This window comes from Octodon degus, unplaced genomic scaffold, assembly GCF_000260255.1.
Source record: "Octodon degus isolate 3935 unplaced genomic scaffold, OctDeg1.0 scaffold00034, whole genome shotgun sequence".
Lineage (NCBI taxonomy): Eukaryota > Metazoa > Chordata > Mammalia > Rodentia > Octodontidae > Octodon > Octodon degus.
In genome coordinates this window covers 16,693,809-16,710,995 of record NW_004524610.1, presented here as the reverse complement: position 1 = coordinate 16,710,995, position 17,187 = coordinate 16,693,809, and the positions used below count along the sequence as shown (strand labels likewise).

At 39.7% G+C, this 17,187-nt stretch overlaps 1 protein-coding gene across 7 annotated transcripts in view; it reads right to left on the bottom strand.

The window, feature by feature from the left end:
* Positions 1-17,187, bottom strand: part of Eya4 (EYA transcriptional coactivator and phosphatase 4) — a 286,279-nt gene that overhangs the window by 14,233 nt on the left and 254,859 nt on the right. For all 7 annotated transcript variants that reach the window (XM_023714196.1, XM_023714198.1, XM_023714199.1 and 4 more), the window contains 3 exons: positions 6,589-6,678; positions 627-685; positions 359-519 (listed from right to left, as the gene is read on the bottom strand). In XM_023714196.1, coding sequence (XP_023569964.1) covers positions 359-519; positions 627-685; positions 6,589-6,678 — 310 coding nt within the window. The remainder of the gene's footprint in view (positions 1-358; positions 520-626; positions 686-6,588; positions 6,679-17,187) is intronic.

Below are 17,187 nucleotides of genomic sequence, written 5' to 3'. Positions count from 1 at the left end.
GCTTTGCTCTTTAGAACGGTCTGCTTTCTACTGCCTCCATCAGGTCTTCTGTCTGATTTTTCACACTGATGTCACAACTACCAGTCGACAAAATTAATTAAGTTCCTTTCTGTGCATCTAGAGCCAGTACTTGTGCACTAAGTCTCACCATGTCAAATTCCTCTGCTGGGCATGCGTGTTGTATTCCATGGTTAAATTTTCCCCAACAGTTCCAAGAAACTAAAAATTCTGGGCCAATGTTCTCTGGCAAGAGCTTTGCTGAATCATTTTCTTATAGTAGGAGCATCTCTAACATAAAACCATATGAATTCTACCCATACTCAGGATGCTGCCGTTAGATAAAATAAACCACACCTACCTCCGACATTGTTCTTGTAGGTGTTATATAACTCTTTTACTCTTCTGTAACGAAAAGCCAACTTCCTCATCCAGTCCACTCCTCCTCTTACACCTGTTGGCAAACAAAGGTTTGCACTACTTGCAGCTGCATGGAAGCCATCAGTTGCAAAACTGTAGGTACTGCAACACCCAAAATACATTAAAAAGAAATAAAAGAAATAATTACAGGTGCAAAACTCCATAGCTGAATTTCTGTAGGAAACAGCATACTGAAAGCCATGGCTTACCTTAAGTCCTGCCCGTTATCATCAGAGGAAACATCATCTATGTGAACTTGATCGCACTCCTGTTAAAAACATGGGAAACGTGACTCGTTTTCTAATGATGCTTGTCGCCTTGTAAGTTTCCACATGTCCATGAGATCAGGCTTTTGCCAGAAGATGGCAGCATTTGTCCATCCATCCCACCACTTCATTTTTACTGTGGGTCAGTGGACCACACAATTGACCTGATTTTAAATTAGCGCGCCTAGAGCATCTGGGATTATAATAAGGCTTCAATTGCCTTTGCTCCTCGAATGATGCTATTCCTCCTTCAAATAATCTGCAGAGTCCCTGTGAAATGACAGCAGTACTGCTCTCTAAAATGGAAACTCAACAGTGTGACATCCACGGGATCTGCACATGACATGTGGGTGTCTGTTGAGCAATTTATAAATCACTTCTTCAATCTTTAATGAAGCAAAAAAATAGTCTAATCTTAAAATCATATACAAAACAGTTCTCTTTTATTCCACTGAGCCATCTCCCTAGCCCCTCTAACAGTTCTCTTTTAAAGCTTTGCAATCAATTGTATGGCTTTCTTCTGACCGTTTCTGCTGTGCACATTTAAGGGATGCCCATCTGAATATACACAAATTCCTGTGGACTGAGCACCTGAAGTAGTTATTATTATTTACTTATTTATGATGAGTAACAGAAGGGCTGGACTCCAGACTATGTTGTCCTGTGGGATTTCTGTGCCTTTCTACTTCTTCTGAAGGACAAAGGACATTATTTTAAATGTCTTTGTCTTTTAACGCAAAACAAAGGTAATATACTATAAGCTTCCATTTCCCTTTGCTGAGATTTTTAATATTTTAAATGAAAATAACAGTTAGAAATAAAAGGGGAACAATGAGATATACTCTTTCAAAAGTGCTGCAAACTCCCAGGAAAGTAAACTTAGGTTGGTATCTCCAGGAAACTGACCAGATTTTATGGTAGAATGTGCTCAGGGAAAATAAGAACTTTTGGATAAAAATTCAATTCACTTTTTCTGTTCTGATGGTCTTGTTCCACCTTCAAGTCACCTCAAGAGTCCCAGTGAGATATCACATGATTTGATAGTGATATTTGGTTGTGCCATTTAAAATACCTAGTCCCACGGTTACTAATAAATTATTGCAATTTATAATATGTACACAAATAACTTCAGAAAAAGTATAGCATACCCTTTGGGCCTCTTGTATCTTACTCAAATTATTTAAGTCATAGTTATTGATTCTGACTATATATAGTGCTGATTATTTAACATACATTTTAAAAAATCTGTTAAATTTGAAATCATTCCAGACTAGACAAAGGCTTTCAGCTGTTATTCATATTCATTACAGGAGTTGGAGTTGTCAGTAGCCAAACATCCAACATCTAGTTTCTGGCTTTCCATACAGAGCCTGTAAACGTTGTTATTGACTGTGTCTTTAAAAATGCACAACTCAAGGCCAGCCTTTTCAGGACACTATGATGTGTAGCCCAAAAACCCAGGTACACTTTTAAGTGTTCAGAAGGGCTACGTGAATAATGGGTTTAGTAAATTTTTAATTAATCTACCTACATTCACAGGTAAAGATCCAGAAAACTCAGTCTAACCAGAAGTTCTCTGGTGGTGGCGTTTCACTCATCAGGATGTACCCCTTTCTAAGAAATAATCTGGCGAAGAAGAACTAATTACTCAAGAATTCTTTTTTAAACAAATGGAAGAAGACTGGTGAATTATAATTCTTGGCAGTATTACTGCAAGCATTTAAGTTTTCTAATACAATGTCCTGTAATATATAATAATATTCTAGGTGAAGACTCTAAGAAGATATTATAATCAAGAGTACCTGGAGATGTCCTAGAGTAGGGTAGAGTTGAGGATTCCTGAGTTGTGGGTGGACAGGCTTTTAGAAACTTTCTTCCCATTCTGAACAAGAATTGACTGAAATGAATTCAGGTCAAATTGCAATTGATGGAATTAATTTCATGTTTCCAGAAATATCTCAGGTAAAAGAACTATAAACAGTGGTATCATCTGGGTTTTAGCAGACAAAATGGAGAGGTTTTCCCAGTTAGCATGAAAGTGGACATAAATTCTCTCACATTATGGGGAAAACAGAGTAGTTCTATATGATAATTATTTCTTATTCAGAAATGGTGATATTCTTGGAGAATATGTAGATTGATATGAATCACTATCAAAATTGTATGAAACGCTACTGCCATGTCCATCAAAGTTCTGAAATTCTTCCTCATATAAATAAAAAATAGTAAATATTAAGACCTTTTACTACTCTACATCTTTCTTTTATGCCAAACTAACAATAATCAAAAATTGAGGGAAGAAGCCTTATTAATTATATTGATAATCAAAAGTTAATTCTATGCTTAATATTCTCATTCTGAGTTTTAAAGCAATTTTTCTGACAAAGTATTAATTCTGATGATTAATTTATATATAGGTTATTCAAAAATTTATTTTTTTCTTACTCCTGAGGACAGTAGTATATCAAACTTATTGGACCATGTACTCCAAATTTGAAGTTATGTTTGAGGTTTTTCCAAATCTAACTTCTCTTTAAATTTATGCCTAGTTAAATCTGCCTGTTGACTCTGGACATTTGCCCAAGAACTGCAGTCCAGAGAAAGAAATGAATTTCACTCACTTACTTTTTAAGGAAAACCCAAACGATTGTTTTTCAATTAATCTCCCATCTTAAGGAACTATTTGAGAGTCATTTTGACTCTATCCTAAAAAGTATTGTCTTTGGTTTTAACAAATTTTAGGGGAAGATCTCAGCATCTGTAGTAATTGTGGTGCTAATCTTGTATGTTTTAATTTTGTCTCATAATAAGTACAGAATTGTCACTGATGTTTTGCAGTTATGATTCATGGTGGTTTCCTCTAACTTTTGTAACCCCAAACTCCCTGGCGCCTTTGTTTCTGGAAGTTATTCTAACTGAAATAACATTTTATTTAAGCAGAGAGGATTCTCTTCTTGGGGGCAGGCAGAGTGAGCAGTTGCCTCCTCTGCAGTTGGGTAGCATGCAGGAAAGGTCTATCAGGATTTAGGTTTGTGACTTTTAAGGAATTACGAGAGGAGCAGCTGCTGCTGCATATGTTGTAGCACTTGAGTCTCAAATTAGATTTTTAGGCTATAAAAAAGATCCTGAGTGATTAAATATACAAGGGGGGAAAACACAATAAGCTAATGGTGGAGTTACTCTCTTGAGGGATTCTTTCCTCAGCAGAAGCAGAATAACTTATTTCTAGTTATAGAGCCTGCGGACTCAGGCTGAGAGAGTGTTTTTGGAAAACATAATAAAGACAATGTATGAAAGTATAGTCAACTTTCCAACTCGACTTTCACATGGATTCGGGACAGTGAATATGTGTGTAAATAAACTGAAAGATCATAAATGTTACTGCTTAGATTTCATTAGCTTAGCGTGAAGAAGCCAGTTTCCTTGGGCATTTCATCTGGGATGTGCAAGGGCACAAGTGTGCACAGGTGTGAGTAGTGAGCATTCAATCAATCTGCACACACGCTCAACCAGGTTGTTAATCGGGACACACTGAATAGCTAAGCTTTAAGGTTGAGGTCAATCAGCATTTTTGTCATATTTTTAAAACACAACTGACAATGTGAAGGTGAATATTAATATTATTTTCAATTAACAGAAACCCTTCCACATATCTTAAAATACCTTTACAATAATATATAATTCAAAATAAAAAGTCCTAAAATATGAGAGATGACCACTATATTGTATATTTGTTTGTTTATTTATTTAGTGTATTTTGTACAAGGTCTCACTATGTAGCTCAGACTTGTAGTGATCCTCCTGTTTTCAGCCTCCCCAGCACTGGGATTACAGGCATGCACTGCCACACCTGGTCTAGGTGGCCAGCTCAGCATGCCCTGGGGGATCAAACCCTGGTCGCATTGCTTGCCTAAGCAGGCACTTAGTCAGCTGAGCTATCTTGCCAGCCCTAATCACTATATTATAAATGCATCAAGGCTACTTTCACTTTCTCATTTTAATGTTATGCTAAAAGGAGTATAGTATATTTATTATATCAATCTCCTAATATGCTAATAAAAGTTCATTCATTTTGCATATTGCTAGTGAAAAATAACTATCCAAATGAGATAAACACTATAGAACTTGGATAAAACCACATACAAAGTTTCTTATTTTCTTTTAAAGCCCTAAAAGGCCTAACGAACTTAGACTCTTTTATAGGCTGAAATTTATTAATGTAAATAACCAGAAAATTAACTTAAATCCTTATCATTGTGTATAAAATATTGTATATAAAGCACTGAACTCCCTAGAAGGTTCAAGTTTGTTTCTTATGAACTAGTATATATAAAGGCATTCTGTACATAACTAGCAGGATTAATGAAATCAAATTTTAATTATCATTTCTCATCTAAACCTGGAAGCCACACTTAGTAATAGTGATCTTTCATACTCCCCATTAAAGAAAATAAATAAAACATCTTTACACAGTAATTTTATTATCCAATAAAAGTACTGAGTCATCGCAGAAAAAACAAATTGTTACACTACAGGTGATTTTTTGAAAATACATTTAAAGAACTACACTGAAACATTAGCTTTTAGTCTCATATCTCAAATATAAATATGGATTTGAGACCTTTATGATTTTAAGAATCATGTAAGTCAATCACTTGACTTTTTTGTTCAATCTTAATTTCAACATTGTATGGGATCAGAAATAGGCAGTATGGTGCCAAATGTTCTTCCAAATCCCAGTTCTACTGCACAACTAGCAGATAACTTTGGACACGATTTTTACACGGTGGGTCCTGCAGGTTCTGCTTTACAAATAAAATGCAATGCACATGTTTATTTCAAAACATGTCAAGTAATTAATAGCAAGTCCAGAAAAAATACCTAGAACAATTTTTGGATCAGTAATACTAATCATCTTCTCCATTTTTAATGCGATTATAGATATGTACTTTTATTTCAATGAGAAACCATGAGATTGGTAAATTTAAATATGTCACTTAAAGAAAAAAAAAGTTTACTTCATGATAGTTACAGTTTCCTATGAAGTATTCCTGCCCTAGGCCCAAACTACTTAGCTATTTTAGTTTTTATGGTCTGGATATTGAGTTCATTAGCATAAGATTATATTCCTTATCATGATACCTATGTAGCAATTCCTGGGCAAGCTTTTCTTATTCCTTTTCATTTTGTTGTACTGGCTTTCTCTTTCTCTTGTTTGCACTGCCAGTTCAGATTAGAAATGGCAAAGATATAAGGTTGAGTAAAAAGAAACAAATTCTTTCACACTCATCAGAGTGCTCTATCAACAGCTCTAGCACTGTTTTATGCAGAAGCAGAGAAAGTGAAGAAAGGTAATGTAGCCCAAAGCTAAGTTCATGGCTATCTTCAAAATTCCATAGTCCACACCACTGCCATGAAGAATACCTGTGAACATTGTCTCATGAGTAACCTAGAAAGTCTCCTGGCTGGAAACCTGGAAATGCTGATGCTCAATGCACAAAAGGGTTTAGCGTTGAAACCCTGGTGACCCAGGACCACTGTCTCCAAATGGACAGCAAAGCTGACCATCTGCTCTTCTAAAATATTTTTGTTCTTAATCATTTCCTGCACAAATACATTACTCATGTGCTCCTCTTTATATTAGTAGATGTAATTGTTTCCTCCAGGCAAGGACGTTATAGTTCTCTTGAACTCAGTTTCTATCTTTCAGTTTTTTTCAAGGTTACCTGAGTACATGGAACCATGCAAGTATTTTATTTTATTTTATTTTTTGCAGAACCCAGGAATTGAACTCAGGCCCTTGTGCTTGCCAGGGAAGCACTTATTCCACTGAACCATCTCCCCGGCCCCGCATGCAAGTATTATAGTGTTGTAAACAACTACGCCTACCTTTTAAAGTGCTTACCTCTAAGTCATTAAAAAACAAATGTGTATCAGCAAGGTTAAAAATCATTTCCTCCATTCGGAGTCCAAGGGTTACGGCCATGGGAGGATCCTGAAAAGAAATACACACGTGCTGAGGCCCAGACCCATAACCACAATTACTAGTGTTCAAAATATTTTAAGTGATTATTGCTGTAAGGCTTAGGGAGGTGGATGCTTCATGGATTCTTACAGAAGACTTAACAAAGTTTTAGAAGGGGAGAGACTAAGTAGAGGTTGATGTATGCATAAAAATATACAGCAGGAAGAATGCCCAGTGTTCAAGAAACTATTACAGTAGGATGGCTATAGGTAAAATATATAATAGCTAGAAGGACATATTTTGAATGTCTCCAACAGGAAGAAATGATACATGTTTGAGATAATGGATACACGAAATTCCAATTTGGAAACTGCATATTGTACACATATATTGAAATACGGGAAGTACCTCCAAGGTATATAATTATATGTTAATTTAAAACTCTTAAAAATGTATGTATTATTAAAAAGATTTTCCTATTGTTGAAAAAGGTGCAGTTCCAAAAGACTGACATGATATTATATTGTTGTTTGTTTGTTTGGCAAGTTGGTAAAACAGGGTCTAACTACATAGTTAAGCCTGGCCTTGAACTCAAAATAACAGGTAGTCATAGACTGTAAGGAGACTGTTTTCAAATAGGAAAGGGAACAAGAAAAGGCGAAAGGATTAAAAGAAGAACTGAAGAAAAATGGAGATAAGGCATTTTGAAATGGAAAGGGAATCAAGAGTCAGAGAGAGCAGGGAGGGGCTGGAGGGAAATAGGGACAAGGAATAAAGGAAGACATGCTATGCACACGTATAATCTCCCCATGATAAGTGTCATCATTACATACTGCAAACACGTACTAACTAAAAATGCACCTTTAGTTATAAAAATCACAAACCTGTCTAAGCCTGAGAAGTGCAGAATTATGGGCGATGAGGGGAAAGGAAGATTGAGACATGAGCAGATACATCCGTGACTTTACGGGAATCTACACACAAGTAGAAATAACTCGGAATGAATTTTCATCTCAAGCTGTATATTCATGAGAATGAGAGAAAGCTAGGTAGTTGACAAGACAGAGTTTAAAATGTACTCCGTGGAAATCTTTTGGAGAAAGGTATTTGGATAAAATACTAAAGAATGAGATACACTGGTTAAAAAGAGGGAAAGATTTCACTTTCAAAACAGTAATGAGAATTAGAATATAGAGAAAAATAAGTCACTGGATCTTTGCAGGACTTGAGAAAAGAATACTACATTAAGGTGGGATGAAAAAAATGGTAAAAGAAGTCACAGCCACTACTATGGCCTACATTTTAATTGACAGAAGTGTCGATCTTCCTACGTTTACAGTTTGGTCTAAACTGTATTTCTCTAGAGAAGAACAGGGAAAGATGAAGGATGATTGAAGGACAGCTCATTCACTTAATATCATACCTGCAAAAATGTATATGCACAGAGTGTAAAAAGGGTTAGGGGGTGGTCAAAATGATCCCACTTTCACTTTAAGAAACTAAGATCTTATACAGCAGCAAGGAGTCGAGCATCAGGACAAGAATTTTTCCTTTACCAGGATCAGCCACAGCTGACAGCCTGCATGAAGAGATACAAGACTCAGAGAAGTGAGGAGAGTTTAAAGATAGGGATGGGATGCAATATATGTACAAAATTGCACTGAGTGATTGCTAAAGGGGAAGGGCCACCAGTGTGACTCCAAAGACACAGGCCACAGAAAACCTGGAAAGGACAAATCCTGATTCTGGGTCCAGATGAGTGCTAGCAGGGAGAATAACATGGTTTTGAATAAGGCTGCCCTTTCCAGAAGGACATTACTGGGTTTGGCTTAAAGACGTCAGAGGGTGATATTGGTGGAATAGTGAGGCCAGGAGCCAGATTGCAGAGATTTAACAGAAGAGAAATGAAGCTGCATTTTCAGCATTCTAACAAGTAGCATTTGAAGAAATGCATTTAAACTCAGGAAAACATAATGCTAACTAATTTTGTGATAAGAACAGGCAACCTCTGTCTGCCCACAAGATGTTTGTCTCTATCCACCTTTTAATTCCATTCCACACCTACTCTGTGATAGCACATTTTATGCTTGTATTTCCTACCATAACGCTTTGAGGGAGAAACTCTAGGACAGTGATAGGAAAACCCATGAAGCATTACAGAATGCATTTGGGGCACCTCAGGTGGTGAAACCACAGCACATGTGCAATTTGTTCTGCTTTTAATACAAAAGATGTTAATGTATGAGACATTCTTTCTAAACTCAATGGTCAGCATTCGGGTTTCTTTGGAGGTTTGTCACTTGCACTAAATAAGTGGGTCTGAGGTTGCAGTTTGGGCACTGGACTATAAAATGGTCATCATCACTGCTCTAGAATGTGTGTGTATTTAAACTGTCATTCCCTTATTCCATATCCATTCAAATCTAGAAAACAGAGACTGTGTGCTCAAAAATAGAAATGGGGCGCTAGTGGCACTTTAAGACACTTAGGACGCAGTTAAGATTTGATGTGGGAGAGAAGGCCATGATGCTATGTCAAATTCCAACACACTTTCCTCATCATGTATACCTCTTCAGCAGTGATTTTTTGAGAATGTTCTATAGCTGATATGGCTCACTTATCAAAAAATGGATGTAGACCAGCCACAGTCTCCATGCATTCCAACTGTACTCTCAGGCCCGCTCAATTCTCCAGCTGGATTCTTTTTGTCTTCAGCAACAAGAGCACAGACCAAATAAACTGTCCAACCCAACAAATGTGCATTCAAAAGTGGAAAAACATGAACTGCTGCTCTTCTATCTCAAAGAATTTCAGAACTCAGGATCCCTTGCTCAGCCTTTACTTATTTATTTATTTATTTTTTCCCCTTCAGTACTGGGTATTAGGGCCTCACATACAAGCAAGAGTTCTAACCCCAATTACATCCATAGCCTTCATGTATATAATTCTTTTGTTCTTCTGTTGTTAAAAGAAACTCAGAAATTTGCATACAGATTTTAAGAAGTATTCAGTTTGTCTTTTTTTGTGTTGAAAATCCTTTCTGGGTGTGGTAGTACACACCTGTAATCCCAGCACCCAGGAAGCTCAGACACTGTAAGTTCGAGGCCAACCTGAGTTACATTGTGAGTTCAAGCCCAGTCTGAACTGCACAGTGAGACTCTGTCTCAAATAATAAAATTTTATTACTAGTCTTTCTTTTTTTAGGGGGAGATGGGCACTGGATAGACAGAGAACATAGAAAATTTGTAAATATTCCGCCTAGTCATGAACTCCGGAACAAAACATCTACAGAAATATCAGGACAAATCAGATGTAATTACAGCATGAAAACATAATTCCATTAGTGATGCTTTCTGCTTTTGAGGAATTTTCACTGATTCAAGACAATGAAACCGAGTCCCACACTACTCTGCGTGTTTCTGATGATTCTTGCCCTAGAAATATCTATTTCAGATGTGAGTGCACAAATATCTTACTTAAAAGGTTTTCCTTCTGGAGCACAGGTTGGTTAAACTCTTCTCCTATGAGTTGCCAATTTTTCCCCTTTTTAAGTTTTCAATAAAATTATTGGATTGCTCATCCAATGTTCAGTCTACACATTCTTTGCATTTAGGGATCAGATTTATAGGGATGCTGAAAACATACCATTCTTTTATGATTGTTATCTCCACCAGTTCCTTGTTTTGCAGCCACATAACTCTCTACACTACCCAAACAGTGATAGGAAAACCCATGCAGAATGCATTTGGGGCATCTGATAAGCATGCAAACACGTATGAGTGTTTTTGAAAAAGTGCAAGAATCCTGTAAGAAGCAAGCACAGCATGCTGGTGACGAAAGCCAGCTGGGAGCGCTGCCGTGGAATGCACCACCCTGCACCGGGCAGGCTGTCTGCTTGGTTTTCAAGCTGTGCTGATTCCACATCACAACCTGCTACTTATGCAGGACTTAGAAAGCCTTTTGGCAAAACACCATTTGGTCCCTGGGTGAGTTGAGGTTGGCCCTTTGCTGGCAGGTGAGTGGCTCAGCTTCCTCTTGCCAGGCTTCCAGACAGCAAGGTTGTTGAAAAGGAGGTGTTCTGTCTGGGCCCTGTAGAAATGGGCTGGGGACCATGATGCCTCGAGTTAAATAAAACCGTGACTGTCAGAGGTGGTGACCTTGATCCTAACAGAATGTTTTCCAAGGCCTTAATGTCGACTATCTCATTTTACTTACTTTCCAACTTACTAAGGCACTGGAGCAGTTAAATCTAAGCAACAGATCACAGGGCTGCATTTCTGCAGCTATGGAACCACAGACAGTAGGTGTGGCATAGCCTTCCCACTGTCCTGAGACATGGGGCATCCTCCGCCTTGCCAGACTGCCAAGGAACTGCTGCTAGTGCCTGCAGTTTCACTGTTTTATCAGGCATCGGAGAGAGAAGTGTACTTTTGGATGGAGCCCAAGCCTTATACAGAGATGTTTGCTCATTTTCATTAGATGTTTATAGAATCACAGGCACCTTATGAATCCACAGTTGCTGCATTTTTTCCATTTCACTGGAGTGAGTGTTGAGTTTAGGATCTAAATACAAAGTGATAGTAAAAACTGCACTGAGGGGGAAAAGCGGGATAATACAGGCATGAGCAAGGTTTTGTGGAAGTTCTGATGCATATTATACAGGTATTATAGTTCCAAAAGGATTCAAAGTGTCTACAACAGAGTTTAACACAGAGCGAACTGAACTTCTGCCAATTGGTTTTGTGTACAGCTCTTTAGAAACACTACAACTATTCCCACAGCATTTTGTTGAATGTAGAAAGAAAAGGAACAGAGTGGAGAGAGAAAGAGGGAGGAAGGGAGGAGATACAGAAAGTGGGAAGGGAGACAGAGAAATAGCCTTTTGTCTTTAACTATGTGATTCTAAGCCAGATGTTAGCAGTGTACAACCAAGTCAGGATCAAGCACAGCACTTCTCTAAATCAAAATACTAACGCCTGTTAGCTGTGTTAGCACAGAGCATAAATCGGAGCCAGACTGTCTGTCTCTGCGCCTCTGCCCTGCGCCGGGCCATCAGCTGGAATTCCTTCTCTAGGGACACACTGTAAAAATATCTCAGGAGAGGCAGCAATTATGTATTTGTAAAGAAATGGAGGACTTTTTTTGAAAGGCCTTAAGCTCTTAGAACAACTTATTCCTTTGGGATGTGAAGCACATTTGTAGACACGTGCCCACAGAGCCAGAAGATATGTATGCTCATCAAAGGGGAACAAAGACCGACTGGTTCCAGAAACCGAGGCAGAAATCACTCCTGAATTTCTCAGAATGCTTGACCTTTCTTAATCGGTGGTAAGCGATGAAATAAAATTCAGTCGCAAGGCAGAAGGGAAACTTCACCTGTGAGATGCATGTGATAAGTAGATGATGGGTTTAAGTGTTGAGCTGGGGATGGCTTTAGTAACACTTCTTTGTCAAGCATCTATTAAGTATCTATTTCGTGTAGGAAATGTTCCAGAGAGAGCAGCAAACCCAGAAAGGGGAGAGCTGCCCTTATGGGGCTTAAATCCCTCCTAGGTAAGAAGTGTAACAAATGAACCAAAACAAAGTGCACATAGGCATTTCCAGTAAGGGTGAGGCTGTGGTAGAAAGGGATCTAATCTCACACAGATAGCGATGGGGCTCAGAAGTCATGGTGAATTTCAAGACAATGCAAGCAAGGCTCTTCTACAAAGGAACAGAGGGCTGTGAGAGGTGAGGACCGGTCACAAGCAGAGGAGATGTAAGGAAACACACAGAGTTGGAGGTGAGAATGAGCTGTGGCCACCTATGGATGAGGAGGAGCACAGGCAAGGGATCCCAGCCAGTGAAGGGGGGAAGGGGAGGGGGAAAGGCAGGGGAGGGGCAGAGAGGAAGCAGGGAAGGAAAGGGGAGAAAGTACTTTAAAAAGAATGAGCCCTCACCTGAGTCCACTTCAGCAGAGGCACCAAGAAGATCAGAAAAGATCACTTGCCTCAGCCACAAAGGGCTTCCTCAAATTCTGAAGGAAGCATTTCCCTGGCAATATGGGGTCGAGCAGAGAGACAGCAGCATTCCAAGAGGAAAGGGCTCAAGAAGGCGCGGTCATGATGGGAATTTGCAGCAAAACCTAGCTCGGTGGTGGGAAGAAAGCAGGAGAGGGGTGGCTGAGGCCTGGTGCACAAAGGCATGTCTGGGGCAGCTTCCCCAGGGGCAAGTGAGAAGGCCTGGAAGCCAGGCACAAAGGAGGTGCGACAGCAGGCAGGGAACGTGGCCCCAGAGGCCGAGCCCAGAGGGCAGCATGAAGATGAAAAGTTCTTGTTGGTTATCGTCAGGCTACCTCAGTTTCCAAAGAGGAAGTTTGTGAATTGGGGAGGGCTTAGAAGATGGAAAAGGACAGCGGGTATGAGGGCCTCGGTGGGAGGCAGAAATGAACCCAGCATCACTGTGCACTGGGCGGGGGATGCCTGGGGCATGGGTCTCCCCCGATTCTCTGAGCAGTTGGAGGGAAGCAGCCATCTGACAGCTCTGCAGAGATGGCGGTGTACACACACACACACACACACACACACACACACACACATGACTGAGTAAACAGGAAATCATGGCATTGCTGCTCGAAGTGCTGGCCACAGACCAGCCCAGGGAGAACCACGCGCCGCCCCAACGCAGTGCGTCAGAACCCAAAGCTTAACAAGACCCATGTGCATGCTGCTACTTTTGGAAGCCCAGTCTTAAAGGTCTCTTGGTGGACTTGGAATGAAGCCTATAACATGGTGGCTCTCATAGTTCCTTGGTAATTGGACTTCTCTAGAGTAGTTAGAAAAAAAAGAGTCTATTTTCTCACTGTCACTTTCACAAAGATCGTGTGTGGACTTTAGGAATAAATGAGTCATGTTGTTGCCTTCTTAGTCACATAGCCCTCCACCTACTGAGGAGCTGGTAAAGATAAAAAAGATGAGCTCAATTTTGTTCTGGATTAAAATAATTTGCAACCTATACATTTGGAGTAAGTACCGTGTATCCAATGGAATGGTTGGCATTAATAAATAGTCAGGAGCTAGGAAGAGGCTTGCTGCTGATGTACTTAACCATTCTCAGCTTTCGTTGAAAAAAACAAGATCAAAAGATTGTATTGCATTGCTAAATAGTGGTAGGACAAATATACCTCATGGAGACTTAGAGCAGTAACACGTAGCCAACAGATAGAGCAGCACTTGGAAGAACAGGGCCACCCAGGTGAGGATGACCATGGGAGCTTGAACTAGGAAGCACAGGATGAGACCAAAGCCATGCTGTGAGGCAGAGATGGCACTGAATATGCCAAGCCAGGCAGCCTTAGGCTGCGAAGAGCGAGGGTGCAGATGCCTTGGAAGAAGGCCCTATGCGGATGAGTGAGACAGTGACTTCGGAGAAAGTTTTGATGAGGACTAGAGAATCTCAAAGCAAGTTCTTGATCTAATCCTTTACCACCCCAAGAGGCAAGTGACCCTAAACTAGATAAAAAGGAACTGAAACTTGAAGAAAGCTGATAGAATCTGGCAGAATCTTTTTTCTGAACCGGGGGTTGAACTCAGGCCCTTCTACTTGCCAAGGAAGCACTTATTCCACTGAGCCATCTCCTCGGCCCCATAGAATCTGTGCTTTTAAGACAGCAATGCCCACAGTATTTCTAGTGTATTTAGTTCAAGTTACAAATCATGATTACCCTATGTAATCTTTTCCGTTGTTTAATGTACTGTCATTAAAACATGGTAAGGTCAGGCTAAAATAAAATTTAGTAAGGTATCTGCTTTTTGTGACATCACCTCAAGCCACTCAATTCAACAGAAAATGAATAATTTTTCTAAAATAAACATATATGGGCCAGCCAAATAGTTCAGCAGATTAAAGCACCTGATTAGGCAGGTGCAAGGATAAGGTTTGACCCCTGGTAAGCTGTGCTGGCTCCCTCCCTGGGGCATGCTGAGATGGCAATTGACACTGGGCATGGTGGTGCACCTGTAATCCCAGCTCTTGGGAGGCTGTAAACAGGTGGATCACTACAAGCCCGATCTAGTAGTGAGACCCTGAACACCCTGTAGACCCTTCCCTAAAATACAGAAATAAAATAAAATAAACATTTACAGGGTCAGCTAGATAGCTCAGGGGACTAAAATTGAGCCACAAGGATGGGGTTCAATCCCTGATGTTGTGCTGGCCCCGCCCCCAGGGCACACGGAGACTGGGCCTGGTGGTGCATGCCTGTAATCCCAGTGCTTGGGAGGCTGAAAACAGGAGGATCACTACAAGTCAGATGTGTATATTGAGACCCTGTAAACCTTGTACTATATACAATAAAAAATAAATATTTAAATAAAATAAACATTTACTCAACACAGAGTTCTGAAATAGTTCTCCTTCCAAGAGACAGTTAGCTCTTTCTTAAACTCAGAGTTTAAGAAATAACATTGTCTTTGATTTAGCTTTATTTTTATATGTATACATAAGTACTATATTCACATGCACAATACCAAAATGTACATACTGCCAAATGTACTATGAAAACTGCGATTTTTGAGGCTTGCATATTCAGTTTTCATTTGCTTGCCATGTACCACAGTCACATCCTAGTCCCCCTGGGCTGATACTAATTCTCCACGGTGCTAAGCTGAGGATTTAACATTGTGAAGTGACACGATGCATACAAACAGAAAAAGCAAACATCTTCAGCAAACATCCAGTTTCTAAAATTCTGATTTTGTTGGAAATACTTATTTTGTGTGAGTTTTACTGACTTAGATCATTTCATGGACATGTTCGAATGATAATTATTTTCTTTCTTGTGTATATTTTAGGGAATGGTCTACAGGGTGTTCAGGGTTTTACTAATAGTTCGGACTCATAGTGATTCACCTGTTTACAGCCTCCCAAGAGCTGGGATTACAGGCGCACACCACCATGCCCAGTCTCAGTGCACCCCGGGGATTGAACCCCTGGCCCCTGCGCCTGTTTGTAGGTGCTTAATCCGCTGAGCTATTTGGCTGACCCACTCAAATCATTATTCTTATTGTTATTAATTTTATGTAAAAGCAGCTGAGGCCTAGAGGGCTAAGTGGACTTACCCAAGGTCTCATAGCTGGGCAAGGCAGACACAGAAATTGGACACAGGCCGATTCTTTCTCCACAGTCAAAACTCCTCTGCTTGGAGCAGTGCAGAGCAAACAGGCCAGGGGTAAACACTATCTCATGTGGTTTGTCTGAGATCCACTTCAGTAATTCTAATCACTTTCTATTAAACCACATAATCATTATTTATCTTCATGAGCCTATCATTGAAAATCAAGCAAGGGGCTGGGGAGATAGCCTGGTGGTCTAAGCACCTGCCTGGCAAGTGCAAGGTCCTGAGTTTGATCCCGGTACTGCATATCCTGCTGGATCCCAGAACTAGGTGGGGTGGTGCACCCCTGTGATCCCAGGGCTGGCGAGTCTGAGACAGGAAGATCACTATGAGTCCAAGCTGTATAGTGAGACCCTGTACCAAATAAATAAAAATTTTAAAAAATAAAAATAAAATCCAGCCAGTGCTATGTTAGAAGCATATGTGTGTGTAGGTTAATACAAACGCATATTAAAGAAGATGTATTTCCTCAGTACTGCTCTTATACAAAATGTCTAAATTGTGCACATAGTTTTGAAGCTTGAATTTTGATTATACTTATAAATCAACTGTTCACTTTTCCTTCAGCCTTTTCTCTGACTTGGATTATTTCCATTGTGTCCTTACTGGGGAACGACTTTAGAAAATCATAGTTTCATAGCACATGATGTATTAATGCTCCAAAATAAATCAAATCCCTAAAGCACAATTTATTTAGCTCTCTTCACGTCCTCCATTCCTTGCAAAGGAATTACTGCAACTTAGGCAAAACAATATATACAATTAATCAGGGAATCAGAGTAATCTTCACAGCAGATGACGGATGACTCCTAGTCTGCATCCTGTCAAATTTACACACTCTTGTTTTAGAATTCTGCAGTGATGAAAACTGCACGTGCCAACTGGCGCACAGCTGCAAACCCCATCAGCATCAGCCCCCCAAGCTGCAGAGCTCCAATGCTGATGTCCCTCCCCAGACACCATGGTAAGTAACCAGGAGCAGCTCTGCTTGGAAGAGAGAGAGCCATCAACAAAGTGGACTCTAAAGCAATAGCCTAGTAGGAAGATCCTTGGAAAGCTCACAGTCCTTATTTACAAGTAGATGGAGAATGTTCCAGAAGCTTTGTAAAATTGAATACAGAAAAATTAATTATATAAGGCAATGCACAACTACAATGACATTCTTAAAGTGTTGTTTCCCTGAATGTTGTGTTTGTGAGTTATGGGGGAAAAAAAACTTGAGACCAGAAGATACAGGAAGACAGGAGATTAAGACCATGTTGAAGAAAGGTGAGTTCAATTTATTTCACTTAGAAGTGTGGTCTCTAGTTGCACTCATTTACCTATAAAAGCCTTGAATTTATCTTTTTCATAGCTGAGTAATATTCCATTGTATAAAAAATCAC